The sequence below is a fragment of the Sinocyclocheilus grahami genome, unplaced genomic scaffold (genome assembly GCF_001515645.1).
Source record: "Sinocyclocheilus grahami isolate Dianchi unplaced genomic scaffold, SAMN03320097.WGS_v1.1 scaffold1256.1, whole genome shotgun sequence".
Taxonomy (NCBI): domain Eukaryota; kingdom Metazoa; phylum Chordata; class Actinopteri; order Cypriniformes; family Cyprinidae; genus Sinocyclocheilus; species Sinocyclocheilus grahami.
In genome coordinates, this window is record NW_015506435.1 from 232,585 (window position 1) to 248,816 (window position 16,232).

The 16,232-nt window shown below is 41.0% G+C and overlaps 3 protein-coding genes across 3 annotated transcripts in view; all 3 read right to left on the reverse strand.

The window, feature by feature from the left end:
- Positions 1-1,437: 1,437 nt before the first annotated feature.
- On the reverse strand, positions 1,438-3,777 carry LOC107568550 (arylsulfatase I-like). The gene is made up of 3 exons (XM_016254515.1): positions 3,518-3,777; positions 2,617-2,949; positions 1,438-2,533 (listed from the first exon to the last, which is right to left on the reverse strand). Exons 1-3 carry the CDS (start codon positions 3,775-3,777, stop codon positions 1,438-1,440), a joined length of 1,689 nt encoding a protein of 562 aa, XP_016110001.1.
- Positions 3,778-4,353: 576 nt separating this feature from the next.
- Positions 4,354-6,690, reverse strand: LOC107568549 (arylsulfatase I-like). The gene is made up of 3 exons (XM_016254513.1): positions 6,431-6,690; positions 5,530-5,862; positions 4,354-5,446 (listed from the first exon to the last, which is right to left on the reverse strand). The coding sequence occupies exons 1-3, from the start codon at positions 6,688-6,690 to the stop codon at positions 4,354-4,356; spliced, it is 1,686 nt and encodes a 561-aa protein (XP_016109999.1).
- Positions 6,691-10,563: 3,873 nt separating this feature from the next.
- LOC107568546 (bifunctional heparan sulfate N-deacetylase/N-sulfotransferase 2-like) overlaps positions 10,564-16,232 on the reverse strand; it is a 17,597-nt gene continuing 11,928 nt past the window's right edge. Inside the window, exons 5-11 of the mRNA XM_016254510.1 lie at positions 15,922-16,018; positions 15,684-15,807; positions 15,250-15,424; positions 13,561-13,731; positions 13,039-13,148; positions 12,827-12,929; positions 10,564-11,544 (exon numbers count right to left, since the gene is read on the reverse strand). Of these exons, the coding sequence (XP_016109996.1) occupies positions 11,419-11,544; positions 12,827-12,929; positions 13,039-13,148; positions 13,561-13,731; positions 15,250-15,424; positions 15,684-15,807; positions 15,922-16,018 (906 nt within the window). The 3' untranslated portion in view covers positions 10,564-11,418. The remainder of the gene's footprint in view (positions 11,545-12,826; positions 12,930-13,038; positions 13,149-13,560; positions 13,732-15,249; positions 15,425-15,683; positions 15,808-15,921; positions 16,019-16,232) is intronic.

Here is a 16,232-nt window from a genome sequence, read left to right on the forward strand (position 1 = left end):
ATTTTCATTTTTGGACCAACTATCCCTTTAACATTTAAAAGAACATCACAATATTACGCAAAAACAATTTGATGGAAAATAGGAGCATATCAGTCAGTTTGAATCATGGTTTAATGAATTTTTAACAACAACAGTCTCCAACAAAAGATACAGTAATTCTTGCTCTGTAGCTTTTAAGGTAAACGTCTGTTTTGCATTATCTTAACTACGTACTAACATTATCTTTTAACTGTGTATTGACTTTTACCTTGCTCTAGATTCCTTATCTTCCAACAGTGAAGCATTTCTTACAGTAGAACTTAAGGAAACATTCTCCTTGTTTAATTACTTCATATGAATGTGTTTAATGCAGGTCACTTCTTTGCAGCTTGATAGAGGTTAGTTTTTCATTTATGGTTTGTGACTGAACAGATCTTTACAGGATGACTATGTTATTATGAACAAATCAAAAGGATGGATTATTTGGTAGGGATGCTGACAGAAGACACAGTCACAAATTACATTAGAGTAAAACCATTTACATACGTAGAGGTCAAATTTAAATATTCAAAATATTTCTAAACTGTTATTTTGAAATATGCATTACACTAAATACAGAGCACATTTCATCACGTCTTGTGAATTGAGTTAAAGTCTCTTGAAACAGGGAGATGAACAGGCCAAGAATGTCTCGTATAAAGGCACACAGCCTTCATACCCAAGAGTGATCTTCCTCCTCCTCAAATAGCCCTCGTTTTACATCAAAGAGCTTACTTTATCGCTTTTTTTCTTGCTCTGACATTCTTGCTTTTACATCTGCACTGACCTGATCTACTCGAACTGAGAAGGAATGCAAGAGGAACAGGTGGAGGAGAAAGTGCAGAAACCATGAAGAATCGTGTGTTATTCTGGTTGTGGTGGGCAATGTCAGAGCATGAGAATTAAAGCAAAAGATAGGAGAATGAGAGAGGCGTGAGGAGGAGTGCAAGGCAGATGCATGTCAGAGAAAGAACAGATAGATGAGAGAAAGTGAACAAGGGGGTGGATAAGAGAACACTGGTCCATGAACAAATGAAGAACAATATAAGTGCTGTATTATTCCCAATCAAATCAATGCCACTGCTTACATCACTTTCTGTATTTGAATGACTGGATCATCTAATAAAGATCCAGCAATATCTACATTAAGTGCTTGTGGAATCACATGTGATGAAATCCAGACTGCTTCTGTCGGAGTTCCATTAATGGTAGGTGATCTGAACTGTTCCGATAAATCCATCGCATCAAACAGATGGGAACTGTCTAATAAGCTCATGGCTGGTAAGTGAAATCTTCGAACTACCGTGTAATAATGAAGGAAGGCCATAAACAGTTCAATGTCGCTGCACATATTTTCACACTGCCAGCAAAAAATGGCTTTGTGGCTGCAGAAATCCTGTCCACAACTACCTCTTCAGACTACAAGAACAAAGCGGCCCTTTGCATACGGTTACCAACTTTTTTGAACAAGGCCCTGAGTTTGCAGACTCTGCAGGTACTCTTGGATCTGGCCTTTCTGTTAGTGTTGTCTGGTTCTTCATCAACCCCTTCATCTCCTGCCTCTTCCTGACCCAGCCAGGGAGTCCACACCCCTCCATGAAGTTGCGGGTCAGCCATCGGGTCATCCGGTGGATTACGCGGAGGCACAGCAGTCCGGTTGTACTCAGCAAGTCGGGCCAACAGCACCTTGACCACCTCAGGCCGTGCCTCTGCCAAATCTGCCCTCTCATAGGGATCAGCAGTGACGTTGAAAAGCCAGACAGACTTCCCTCGCTGGTCTCGTCTCTTTTCCATGCCCTGCCACTGCTGCGGACCTCCCGGCATCGTCTGTGGAGGAAACCAGTCTCCGTCGCCTACGTTCCCTGTCAAAAGTTTCCAGTCACCAGCTCGAATGGCTGCACGCACTCCTGTATCCCAGATCCCAAAACCATTAACATTTAGGAGTCTCGGGTCGACTTCTCCATGCCTGCGTGACACGGGGTCAATGTTGAAGAGGATTTCAGTTCGTGGACAGGGCAGGCCGCTACTTATAGCACCCCAAACATCTTGGCCGTCCAGGTGGCTGGAATCAGAATCTCTGTATCCTGCAAGAGACAGCAAGGTTGGGTACCAATCGGAAATGTGAATCAGAGCCTGACTCACCACCCTCTTCCTCTTCAAAAGTGGGCTGTGTACAAAACCAACTGCTCGAACTCCACCTTCCCAGTAGGAGCCTTTGCCGCCACGCAGGGGCCAATTACAACCCCCTGAGAGAGGTTGGCCCCCATTGTCTGAAGAGTAGATGAGCACAGACTTGTTGTAGTAGCCTCGCTCCCGCAGCTCGCTGACAATCTCCCCTACTGACTCATCTACGCCGCTCACCATTGCGGCATAGTGGCGCCGAGGTCTGTTGCCAAGGGTCTGGTAGCGTCTGAGAAGATGCCCAGGAGCTTGTAATGGTGTGTGCACGGCCTGGAGGGCCACATATAGAAACAGGGGCGTCCGCTGGTCATGACCTCTCAGGATTTCTTTCACTCTGCAAGAGTCCAAATGAGCACAAAAGCTTACATGACTCAATGCAGCACAGTATTTGGTTCACAAATGATTGCTGTTTCTCACCTCTCAGTGTAAAGCCTTGTTGAGTAATTCCCACTCAGCTCCCAGGCCGGCCGGTTTCCGTCATGCAGGTCGAACCCACAGGCCTCTGTACCGTCACAGCTTTGGAAGCTGAAATGGTCTCCACTGCCCGTCAGCGATCCAAGGAAGCTTTGAAAGCCACGGCTCGTTGGCAGACACTCAGGCCGGCAAAAACCCAGGTGCCATTTCCCTACCATGTGAGTGCTGTAGCCAGCCTGCCGGAGCCTCTCAGGGAGCGTCGGTATGTCGGAGGGCAAGCAGAGGGGCTGCCGTGCACGGATGATCGAGTGTTGAAGCCCAGTGTGAATCTGATACCTGAAGCAATAGATGGTAGGTGGTGATTGTGATGGAGGAACACAGATTATACACCAAGGTTCCTCAAATCTCGCACTGGAGGGCCACTGCCTTGCAGAGTTCAGCTCAAATCCTGATCAAACTCACCTACCTGTAATTTTGTTGTAACTATGAAGACCTCGATTAGCTTGCTCACAAGTCTTTGATTAGGGTTGGAGCTAAACTTTGCAGGACAGTGGCCCTCAAGTTCTGGATTTATGGAACCCTTGTCTATACAAATAAATTCACTGGGTTTAACTTCAATAGAGAAAAGCTACTTATACTGAATATGCAATATATCGAATTAGACAGTATAAGATAATTTATAGTAGTATATTCATAATTGTAATAAGTATACAGTAGTCAACATTTGAAGTGGATCAAAAAAGTTAATCAAAGTTGTCCTAAGACAAGAATGCATTTTGGTTTTAGGACTTCAACTTTGATGAAAGGTTTTGATCCACTTCAAATGTTGACTAGTGTATACAGTAAGATTCATGCAGTGTTTAAACAAAATAGTGCCATTAGAAAACAATAGTGGGTCTCTTACCTTCCAGTCATAAGCTGGCTGCGTGTGGGGGAACAGATTGGCTGAACATAGTAGTTTTCTAGTTTCACCCCTTCGCCAGCCAGCTGGTCCAACACGGGCGTGTGGATCTCTGAGCCATGGTACCCAATGTCATTGTAGCCTTGGTCATCCACCATCACGAAAACAATATGTGGGGGAACTCTGCCCCGTCTGAGAACCTTTTCCTCTGTAGTATGTATTAGTCCTAGCGCCAAGCAGAAGCAAAGCACCAGTGCATCCATAATGTGGACACCAATCCACCAAATTGCTTGTCCGTTGACTAACCCTTTGGTGACTCCTTATGTTGACGTTCAACTTGAACCAAGCCAGATTAACAGAGAATGCTTGCTGTAATACTCCATCTAGCAGCCTGAAGGTCTTTTTTCCCACTAAAGTAGATTTGGCTCCTTTAATTTAGTTACAAACGAGTAAATGATAAAGGAAACTCGTTCTGTAGCTCTTCTCGATTTGTTAGTCTAGGGTGGCATTCTGTATGTCTGAGTAACTTTGTGAGCGGAGCTGAATTGTTTGAGAGTAAACACTGCTGTCCTCTAACAGGACCATGTTACATTCCTCTAGCACGCCAACCTACAGGATCATGTGCTTGTGTTTGAAATTTTATAAATTGGTAAATAACAAAACTTGATAACTTGGTTTTATAAATGTTAAGATATTTACACAGTTTGTAGCAGATATATACTTTTAACACAGTTTCACTGTGATGGTGCATGTGAGTGTTTCTTGATGGGGGAACTGTATAAAAAAAAAAGGAAATATAATAAAAATACAAGGCAATTTGAAAAAATTAAAGGAAATAACTACAAGAACAAAGCGGCCCTTTGCATACGGTTACCAACTTTTTTGAACAAGGCCCTGAGTTTGCAGACTCTGCAGGTACTCTTGGATCTGGCCTTTCTGTTAGTGTTGTCTGGTTCTTCATCAACCCCTTCATCTCCTGCCTCTTCCTGACCCAGCCAGGGAGTCCACACCCCTCCATGAAGTTGCGGGTCAGCCATCGGGTCATCCGGTGGATTACGCGGAGGCACAGCAGTCCGGTTGTACTCAGCAAGTCGGGCCAACAGCACCTTGACCACCTCAGGCCGTGCCTCTGCCAAATCTGCCCTCTCATAGGGATCAGCAGTGTTGAAAAGCCAAACAGCCTTCCCGTGCTGGTCTCGTCTCTTTTCCATGCCCTGCCACTGCTGCGGACCTCCCGGCATCGTCTGTGGAGGAAACCAGTCTCCGTCGCCTACGTTCCCTGTCAAAAGTTTCCAGTCACCAGCTCGAATGGCTGCACGCACTCCTGTATCCCAGATCCCAAAACCATTAACATTTAGGAGTCTCGGGTCGACTTCTCCATGCCTGCGTGACACGGGGTCAATGTTGAAGAGGATTTCAGTTCGTGGACAGGGCAGGCCGCTACTTATAGCACCCCAAACATCTTGGCCGTCCAGGTGGCTGGAATCAGAATCTCTGTATCCTGCAAGAGACAGCAAGGTTGGGTACCAATCGGAAATGTGAATCAGAGCCTGACTCACCACCCTCTTCCTCTTCAAAAGTGGGCTGTGTACAAAACCAACTGCTCGAACTCCACCTTCCCAGTAGGAGCCTTTGCCGCCACGCAGGGGCCAATTACAACCCCCTGAGAGAGGTTGGCCCCCATTGTCTGAAGAGTAGATGAGCACAGACTTGTTGTAGTAGCCTCGCTCCCGCAGCTCGCTGACAATCTCCCCTACTGACTCATCTACGCCGCTCACCATTGCGGCATAGTGGCGCCGAGGTCTGTTGCCAAGGGTCTGGTAGCGTCTGAGAAGATGCCCAGGAGCTTGTAATGGTGTGTGCACGGCCTGGAGGGCCACATATAGAAACAGGGGCGTCCGCTGGTCATGACCTCTCAGGATTTCTTTCACTCTGCAAGAGTCCAAATGAGCACAAAAGCTTACATGACTCAATGCAGCACAGTATTTGGTTCACAAATGATTGCTGTTTCTCACCTCTCAGTGTAAAGCCTTGTTGAGTAATTCCCACTCAGCTCCCAGGCCGGCCGGTTTCCGTCATGCAGGTCGAACCCACAGGCCTCTGTACCGTCACAGCTTTGGAAGCTGAAATGGTCTCCACTGCCCGTCAGCGATCCAAGGAAGCTTTGAAAGCCACGGCTCGTTGGCAGACACTCAGGCCGGCAAAAACCCAGGTGCCATTTCCCTACCATGTGAGTGCTGTAGCCAGCCTGCCGGAGCCTCTCAGGGAGCGTCGGTATGTCGGAGGGCAAGCAGAGGGGCTGCCGTGCACGGATGATCGAGTGTTGAAGCCCAGTGTGAATCTGATACCTGAAGCAATAGATGGTAGGTGGTGATTGTGATGGAGGAACACAGATTATACACCAAGGTTCCTCAAATCTCGCACTGGAGGGCCACTGCCTTGCAGAGTTCAGCTCAAATCCTGATCAAACTCACCTACCTGTAATTTTGTTGTAACTATGAAGACCTCGATTAGCTTGCTCACAAGTCTTTGATTAGGGTTGGAGCTAAACTTTGCAGGACAGTGGCCCTCAAGTTCTGGATTTATGGAACCCTTGTCTATACAAATAAATTCACTGGGTTTAACTTCAATAGAGAAAAGCTACTTATACTGAATATGCAATATATCGAATTAGACAGTATAAGATAATTTATAGTAGTATATTCATAATTGTAATAAGTATACAGTAGTCAACATTTGAAGTGGATCAAAAAAGTTAATCAAAGTTGTCCTAAGACAAGAATGCATTTTGGTTTTAGGACTTCAACTTTGATGAAAGGTTTTGATCCACTTCAAATGTTGACTAGTGTATACAGTAAGATTCATGCAGTGTTTAAACAAAATAGTGCCATTAGAAAACAATAGTGGGTCTCTTACCTTCCAGTCATAAGCTGGCTGCGTGTGGGGGAACAGATTGGCTGAACATAGTAGTTTTCTAGTTTCACCCCTTCGCCAGCCAGCTGGTCCAACACGGGCGTGTGGATCTCTGAGCCATGGTACCCAATGTCATTGTAGCCTTGGTCATCCACCATCACGAAAACAATATGTGGGGGAACTCTGCCCCGTCTGAGAACCTTTTCCTCTGTAGTATGTATTAGTCCTAGCGCCAAGCAGAAGCAAAGCACCAGTGCATCCATAATGTGGACACCAATCCACCAAATTGCTTGTCCGTTGACTAACCCTTTGGTGACTCCTTATGTTGACGTTCAACTTGAACCAAGCCAGATTAACAGAGAATGCTTGCTGTAATACTCCATCTAGCAGCCTGAAGGTCTTTTTTCCCACTAAAGTAGATTTGGCTCCTTTAATTTAGTTACAAACGAGTAAATGATAAAGGAAACTCGTTCTGTAGCTCTTCTCGATTTGTTAGTCTAGGGTGGCATTCTGTATGTCTGAGTAACTTTGTGAGCGGAGCTGAATTGTTTGAGAGTAAACACTGCTGTCCTCTAACAGGACCATGTTACATTCCTCTAGCACGCCAACCTACAGGATCATGTGCTTGTGTTTGAAATTTTATAAATTGGTAAATAACAAAACTTGATAACTTGGTTTTATAAATGTTAAGATATTTACACAGTTTGTAGCAGATATATACTTTTAACACAGTTTCACTGTGATGGTGCATGTGAGTGTTTCTTGATGGGGGAACTGTATAAAAAAAAAAGGAAATATAATAAAAATACAAGGCAATTTGAAAAAATTAAAGGAAATACAGTGTTGACAACACCTGGTCAGTAAGTGTATTACACCCATCAAATAATAAGAAGGAAAGATTCCTCCTCAATCTTCCAATTCACAATTTCCATCAGACATAAACCGTGGGTGATATTGACCCAGAACAAGCATCAGTGCAGGTGAAGCAGTGTTGATGAGACAAACCTCACATGTTGTTTTATTGATCTTTTAATTACCGCAGAACCCCATAAAGGCGTTTACCTGATAATGAGTTCCCAGAACAGAGGCTGTGGAGGCCAACTTTCCTGTATACCGGCTAAGTGATGCTTACTGTGGAAGTGTTCGGGGAAAGGACAAGCACTGATCTACTGAACCCAAAGAGAATGCAGTCAATAAAGCCTTATTAGATGCACATCATTTAAAGGGATAGTTCACCCAAAAATGAAAATTCTGTAATTTATTCACCCTCATGTTGGTCCAAACCTGTATGACACTTTTTCTTCTGCTGAACACAAAAGTTGGTAACTGTTAAACAGTTTTAGCAACCATTGCATGTCTCGGTCATAATATAACTTTTTTTAAGACCACTCTCCAGCCCAAAAGATACATTTTTATTTCTCACGATTAAACCCCTTTTTAAAAAAAAAGAAGAAAAAAAAAAAAAAGTGTGTCCCTTCCATTCCATCCATAAAATCAGTAGCAACTGCAGAAACACACACCAACATACCTGGCCTGGGCTCGTATTTGGAGTAAAAGTGTCACGTTGTGAACCCTACCGATTCAGTAAATCACAAGAGAAACCAGTGTCATTGAACTAGTGGCCTCTGAATTCCACTGATAGATAACAAATTATGTGACGTTTGCAAACAACAGCTACACCAGGAACACCTATAGATGAAGGTAAAATGCCACAATAGTAGATTACTGGTCTAGTTGTATAGGCGAAGGTTGTGAGAATTAAAATGGGGGAAACAAACAATGACACACGAGCGCTTTCTCTCTCTCCAATGAGAGGAGAGGTGCGGCCCTCTGAAGGGCTATCGACCGCTCTCAGGTTTGCTCTGCCAGCGATCTCCTCTATGTAGCAGAGAGGAAATCAATGCCACGAAATGAGTCAATTTCCTACATTAAGCCAAAACAGATGACAGTCTCGCCCAAGTGGGAAATTTCACAGCCATTTCAGAGCAGGGAGAGAAAATGGAGGAGGCAGCCAGAGGGAAAGAGGAGGGGGAAAAATACACTCAAAATGAGTAGCCTTGCCCGTTTACTGTGTAGTAAGCAATGAATTGTCATCAAGGCTTTAGTGCAACTGGTTTTGATTTAGATTAGGTTTTACCTTGGACATTTTTTTTTTGGATGAGCACAAATATACAAAAAAACAACATATTTAAAGTAAAATTTACTATGAGATGTTGAATGGCACCGAAAATGCAGTATTTTAACGGTCCACTGTTAACTGTTTTTTGTCCACACAATGAAAGCCTGAAGGACACAAACAGACAAAATTGTTCTTTTGTGTTCCACAGAAGAAAGTCAATCATTTATGTTAGGAACGAAATGATTACAGAATTTCCATCACTTTAAAGTACTGAAAGCACAACGTGACAAAAGACAACATTGAACTTTCTCAAGAGGATGATTACATTTAAAAAGAATCATTAACATCATTTAAAAAAATTGACATATCCTGTTTAGCAAGTCAGTTAGGACAGCAGTGGCTCTTTAGTTATGCTACTACAATTAAATATACATGAATAATACACAAACACACTCAATAGAGGTGTAAACCCATTTGTGGCCAAACACCCACCGAGCAGCCCATTAAGCATCAAAGCTCATATGTTATTAATTAATGGATGAGTGGAAATGTTCCAGGTGTGCAGCCTGTGTATGCATGCATTCTGTGATATGAAGAGAGCATTAGCCTCAAATCACTCAAAGTCTATAGCTCCACTATGTGGAGAGAAAAGGCATGACAACTGGAATGCTACTTACGGAGATGACAAAAAGACCAGTCGTTTAACAACTTGCTGCATTCAAAAATGAAACTGAATGCGGTTATTTACACATTGTGTATTACACAACTAATGACAGGTCCATATCAGGTGCTCATGCGTCGTGCTGGCGTATTTGGAGAAATGATTACAACTAGTGCATTTCGAAAGGGAAATCATCTTACATTTACAGGTGCATCTCAATAAATTAGAATGTCGTGGAAAAGTTCATTTCAGTATTTCAACTCAAATTGTGAAACTCGTGTATTAAATAAATTCTATGCACACAGACTGAAGTAGTTTAAGTCTTTGGTTCTTTTAATTGTGATGATTTTGGCTCACATTTCACAAAAACCCACCAATTCACTATCTCAACAAATTAGAATACTTCATAAGACCGCAAAAGGAGGCCCTACCAAGTATTGAGTTCATGTACAGTAAATGAACATACTTTCCAGAAGGCCAACAATTCACTAAAAATGTTTTTTTTATTGGTCTTATTAAGTATTCTAATTTGTTGAGGGTTTTTGTGAAATGTGAGCCAAAATCATCACAATTAAAAGAACCAAAGACTTAAACTACTTCAGTCTGTGTGCATTGAATTTATTTAATACAGGAGTTTCACAATTTGAGTTGAATTTCTGAAATAAATGAACTTTTCCACGACATTCTAATTTATTGAGATGCACCTGTATGTCTCTTTTTACAGTTAAGTTTTCGCTTAACTCTTCCACAGGAAGCTCATTAAGCAGTAGTGTGATGTGTGGTTAGAGAAATGTGGTTTGCTTGAAGTCACTGAAATGAAGGCTGAGCTATTATTCACTATTAGACACAATATGACTGTTACACACATTTCTTTTCTTGTGCTTTTAAGCAGCAAATATGAAAATATTTAAAAGTGCTTCCCTAGAGAGAACTGTGATCCCTTTGAAAGGTAATATGGTGGCAACACTCACAGGCAGCCATTTTCTCTGGCAAGTTTAGCTCCTCTACTTGAATGAAGAAAGACCAAAATCTCTAAACTGATTTTAGGAACATATACCGACCGTCCAGCAGCTTGGGTTCAGTAAGAATGTTTTGTTGTAGATTTCCATTTCAAGTATTTTTTTCCTTTTCTATTCATCAAATAATCCTGAAAAAGGATTTCTGAAGGATCATGTGATGCTGAAGACTGGAGTAATGGCTGCATTAAAAAAAAATCTTACAGTCCCTTACAGACTTTTTAGCCCATAATACCTTCTGCTCTTTTCTCAAAAGGCTCAATTCCAGACCAAATGATTTACACAAACATATCCAACCTCTCTAAGTGTTTATTAGAGATAATACAGCGTTGGGAGTTTTTAAAATACATTTTTTTACAAAAGAAAAAAAGACAGCAGCTCCTCCTTGTGTAGGACAGACCACAAATCAAATCACAGCACAGCCCTTCTCCTCTCCCGCTTTCACAGCTCCTGACATGCAACACATCTGCCACAGCGTCTACAGTAACTTCCACACTTCAGTGTGCGTAGTGTAGAGGAAAGTGCATGGATAAGATAAATACGGAGATACACCTGATAAGACACTTGAAATAAAAGCTTTCCACTGGACTCGAGACATTGAACAGATGCTCCCTCGATTGCATATACTTTCTTACCGTTTGGTTTCTGATCCAGCTTTGTGCGTTTGTGCGCGTGGGGAAGAGAAGGGCTGTAGATCTGACATCCTATAGGCGTCCCATCCAAACAGAGCTCTGGCTGTACACAAATGCTGTCAGGTTCAACCGTCACAATCCCACCCACCCGGACCCAAAATATACAACGCTTTTAAATGTACAATGTTTTACAATCATTCCTCAGACGAGATGATCAAGGCTAGACTGTGTGTGTTTATTGTACGAGTACTAGTGTGTATTCACACACTTAAGTCACCAATAAATTCATGCTTGTCCACATCGGTAGTGCGTTCTGGGCCTGACAGGCAGGTCTGTCATTAAGGTAAAAGGAGGGACTACATTTCCCAGCATTCCCTCATCTTCAACATCTCAGACAGTGAGCACCTTGGCAGCAGAGAGAGGCTGAGGTTTGCAGTCCATTTCAAAGCCGTCAGTCATTTCATCTGCTACTATAGTTATGAACCGAGTGGTTTTGGTACCTCTGTAGTGAGCGGACACTGTTTTTTAGGTGTTCTGATACTGGAGGTGCAGGAGATGTCCTCTCAGCTCCAGCTGGTGCTCTGGAGCTCTTCTCTGAGCCAGGTGGGTAACGCCTGACCCAGTCGATTCAGCAGCCGAAACAATTCCAGGTTATGCTCCAGGTAGTACTCCGTCAGGAAGGCACGTGTCTGGGAAAGACACAAACAGAGCTGTTTGAGGAAGCCTGCAACTCCTAACTGCTGTGTGTTGTAACTAACAACAGCCTGTAGCCATGACTATGTTCAAATATAAAACATCTGTGAGTGCCTTCACATAAATGACAACCTATTTACCCGCTACCGTTTTTGTTTTATACAATATACAATATTATTAGTATTATTACATTAATTCTGTTTATCTATATCAAACAATAACATTAAAAATTAAATGATTATTGTAATTCTTATTACTAATAATTAAATATACAATTAATATTAATATTAATAATACAATTATAAATTATTGAATTATTATTAGCAATAGTAGTACTACTAAAATATTAGAATGTATTAAGTATTAGAATGAATTTATTATGTATTAAGTATTAGAATTTATTATGAAATAAAAAAATTATTAATTCTATAATTATTTTAAATGATTATTTAAAAATGACTTATTATTGGATGATGATTATGATGATGATATATTTTACAATTATAAATAATTAGTTCTATTAATTCTTCTTATCTATAATTATTTCAAAATACTAAAATGTTATAATTGATAAAATTACAAATGTTTGAACATTAAATTACAAAATTAGAAATTGATGATGATAATATTAGTAACATTATTATTATTATTTATAAAAAAAAAATACAAATTGTTGTATTATTGTTACTACAATTATTATTAATCAAATTACCAAAGTTTTATGTAGTGGAATCAGCTGATCATTTTAACTGACCTGTATATTTATTTGATTTCACTATGCCATTTACTGTTTGTTTCATAGAAATAATGTGAAATAATGTTTACCTTTCAAGTACTAATAAAAAACATGACAAAAAGCCAGATGTGTACATGATCTAGAAGCCACTCAGACAGCATGTGTTTTTACATTCCACTTATATATATATATATATATAACATTTATTTTGTTGTAATTGTTGGTCTATGCACCAGACAAAGTCAAGTTAAACGGTTTTCTGAAAACGGTTAAAAACTGTTCAACTGTAAACATTGAGACTGCCCGTGTGTTGTTTCATTCTGTTTGCAACGAAACAAACATGCTTGTTGCATTCTGCTAGTTGAAACATTTCCAGTGATATATGACATGACTGATATGATCTGATCTGTGTGAGGTTGAGCCCATCACTTCTCACTGCCAGAGAGTCACGTCTATAAGAGTGTGTCCTTGCCACTGGCATCGTTCAGAAAGAGAGAGAAAGTTTTATGAGGGAGGAGAGAAGAGATGAGACTATCATCTACCTCGGGGGCCATTTCTGGATATTTTCTGCCTTTACTCTTCCCCAGACACTTAGGACGCCCACCTTCCAACCTCTGACACCAGAATCCTTTACCCTCATCAAAGCTGCAATACACAGATAACACACAACCACACAGTTTTATATAAGAAACATGTTCAGGTTATTCACAGCTATAGTGTTCATCAACAGAGTGAGGTGAACAGTGGGACTCACACGAGAGCCTGGGTGTAATTGAAGATGGGTGTGACCCCCAGGAACTGCTGGATGCCGTCCATCACCAGGGCTGGGTTAGATCGGAGCAGGGTACCATCTACAATATGGAGCTAATGTGGAGGAGTGTCAAAAAAAAGAGTTCAGAAAACAAATAGCAATGCTAATTTTGAAAAATTTTACTGAGAAAAATATTTGTTGGTAATAAATGCTATACTGGCAAAGTAAGCAGTGGTGTTGTTGTGAACTAAAAATAAAGCTGGAATAAAATAAAATAAATTAGATGAAAAACATTATAAATGGTGCCTTGTCAAATAACCAAAATAAAATCGTAGAATTACTGAAATAAATGAAAAAGCTAAATGAAAATGACAAGCACATAAAATAAAATGCATTAAAAAATTACATGTATATATTTAAATAAAAGCCACATTCAAACCTACAGATTTCAAATGCATTTGCCCTGATAGTTGTTAAACACATTAAAAACAAGAAAAGGCAATCGTACGGAGATAACTGCAGTACCTGTCTGGCCTGGTAGTGCACAAGCCAGTGCTCTAGATGTGTGGCGTAAGTCCCAGGCTTAAGGCTGCGGTTCTGAAGAGTCAACAGCTCTTTAGATGCAGACAGACCTGCTGTTACAACCTCGTGGAAGGTGTGGTTAATGGCAACAGGGTCCTGGTGTGCTCGCTGGTGCTGACAAGACATAAAAAAAAACACAAATCGCGTCATAATTTCTATGGTGAAAGAGAAGGGTTCAGGGATAAGATAAATGCTATCTGGCTAGGCCAAAGCTTCAGACAAGAACCTCTACTTTCTGCAGTCCATATATGGGCGGCCCTATTAATGCACAAAATGACCTCATGAAATTAATGCACGAAATTGCCTCAAAAGTCTACGTCTACCACAAAGACGTGATTTTTCAGTAAGTAATTCAGTGATATGTCTCAGGTAATGGGGATATTTTCTGAGTGCCACTCCATTAAAGGGGTCATATGATGTTGCTAAAAAGAACATTATTTTGTGTATTTGGTGTAATGAAATGTGTTTATGCAGTTTAAGGTTAAAAAAACACATTATTTTCCACATACAGTACATTATTGTTTCTACTCTATGCCCCGCCTTTCTGAACGCATCGATTTTTACAAAGCTCATCGGTCTGAAAAGCGAGGTGTGCTCTGATTGGCCAGCTATCCAGTGCGTTGTGATTGGCCGAATACCTCAAGCGTGTGACGCAAATGTTACACCCCTTACCATACTGTGATGCCCTGTCCCGGCGCGATGAGACAAAAACATTAAAACCCATTATAAACGAGGCATTTGTTGCATCCAGTGGGGACATAATTACAGATTATAATGACTTGTACTGTCTTTTTACACGTTGCATTGCGTATTGCACTGCGTAAACATAAAACTATGTCTGCATTTGTGATCGGAGAAACGACAAACAACAAGCGCTAAACTCGCGTTTGAATCATCAGTGGCAAATCCTTTAAATATGAAAACCTACTTACAGGCTGTGAGTCAGCATTATTTGTCAGCATCATAGACTATATAGGGTCAGCATGCGCGCCGAAGGGGAAACAGGGGAACTGAATTCACTGGAACACCGGCGGCTACTCTCCCAGGAAACAGTCCTCCGTAAAATGTGCTGCACACATCTGAATATTTGGGTTAAACTGTTCTGGAATAGTGTTGTAAATACAACTTAACCACTGATTTCTAGTTGTGTCCTCTTTTGGAAGGCCAAACAAAGTAGTTTCACTTTCACAAAGAAACACACAGCGTCTCCACGACATGGCGGCGGCGGCAAAAATACTACAGCGAGAATCAAAGTTACGCCTTCTTTCTTTGATTGAACATTTGGAAGGTGTTACGCAAATCTTCCCACATCATGACGTAGACATGTGGGGGCGTGTTTAAACGAGGCGTTTTAGGAGGGCGTGGACGAGTCTTAACTTTTATAAAGAATATCTCTTTGGGTTTGAGACTTTAGTCTTTGCAACTTTAGGGATCTTATCTATTCACGAACAGCTTGTAACACTCCAAAGAGAAAGGAAAACTTGAAGTCGCATCATATGACCCCTTTAAAAAAATTCTAACAAGACATTTAAATGATTACTACTGCTGGAATATTACATCTATTACAGAAAACAGACCACACAACATGAGAGAAAGAGGGAGGGAGAATGAGAGAAAGCTGTTGTAGAGTACCTGATACCAAGAGTAGGCTCTGTCGACTGGGTTGATAAGCAATGCTAAGATCTTGGCTCTGGGCAGTAAGGCGGCAGCTCTCTTTGGAACCACCTCTGTATCAAAGTAGTTGGCACTTTTCTCAAACATGAAGTCTGTGCTGACGTTCGAGGGGAAGGGAAAGAAGTCCATGTACCTGCAAGAGATTAAGACACGCAATAACAACAAATATGCTACAAGAGGCTACAATAAATTATTTTATTTAGTATTCTATTACAGGACACTAACATCATCTCACTATTAAAAGTGATGGATCTATTAAAATTTCAATATGAAACCTAAACAGTCTTACAGATATAATAAAGTGGAGGGGTGATAGAAACAAACTTGTTATGACTAATGACTTGTGTCTGCTACACTGGCTGGGAGAGAAAAAGCTGTGCTGTGTATATTACCAGTCAATGCCGTTGTGGTAATTTGGCCCGTTAAAGAACTGGATCTCCTCAAAGGTGACTGGGCTGGGGAAGTTGCTGGTGATGGCGGGGTGAAGGGTCAGGAAGGAGTGCAAAGCTGAGGTACCTGTGGTCAGAAATAAACAATATCAAACGCAATCTCTAAGGCTGCATTTTTGGTAATTTATTTGGTTACCCTAAGTAAGATTTAAGGTTTGAGTATGGAAATACCAGGAATCACCTGTTTTCTGTGGGCCAATAACCAGAAATTTGGGTAGCCTATCACAGGTCTTCTCTTTGGACCAGATGTCTTTATGTCTCTTGTCATGACAGGGGTTCTGAATGGATGAAAAGATGAATACACCATTCCCATGTTTTTGCATTTCATATTTTATTTGATTAATGAATTTACATAAATTTTCCATCCATTCATTAAGAGATGAATTCATTTTTAATTATTAGAATATAATTGATAATATTATTAATCTATAAATATAATTAAATATTTTTAATTATACAGTGGTGTGAAAAAGTGTTGGCCCCCTTCCTGAT

What these genes read in the sequence shown, in the direction of transcription:
- LOC107568550 (XM_016254515.1), bottom strand. Translation starts at nt 3,777, where the DNA reads ATGGATGCACTGGTGCTTTGCTTCTGCTTGGCGCTAGGACTAATACAT. An exon ending in AGCCAGCTTATGACTGGAAG is followed by an intron (nt 2,950 to 3,517) that starts GTAAGAGACCCA and finishes CTATTGCTTCAG; the next exon opens with GTATCAGATTCACACTGGGC. An exon ending in ACAAGGCTTTACACTGAGAG is followed by an intron (nt 2,534 to 2,616) that starts GTGAGAAACAGC and finishes GGACTCTTGCAG; the next exon opens with AGTGAAAGAAATCCTGAGAG.
- LOC107568549 (XM_016254513.1), bottom strand. Translation starts at nt 6,690, where the DNA reads ATGGATGCACTGGTGCTTTGCTTCTGCTTGGCGCTAGGACTAATACAT. An exon ending in AGCCAGCTTATGACTGGAAG is followed by an intron (nt 5,863 to 6,430) that starts GTAAGAGACCCA and finishes CTATTGCTTCAG; the next exon opens with GTATCAGATTCACACTGGGC. An exon ending in ACAAGGCTTTACACTGAGAG is followed by an intron (nt 5,447 to 5,529) that starts GTGAGAAACAGC and finishes GGACTCTTGCAG; the next exon opens with AGTGAAAGAAATCCTGAGAG.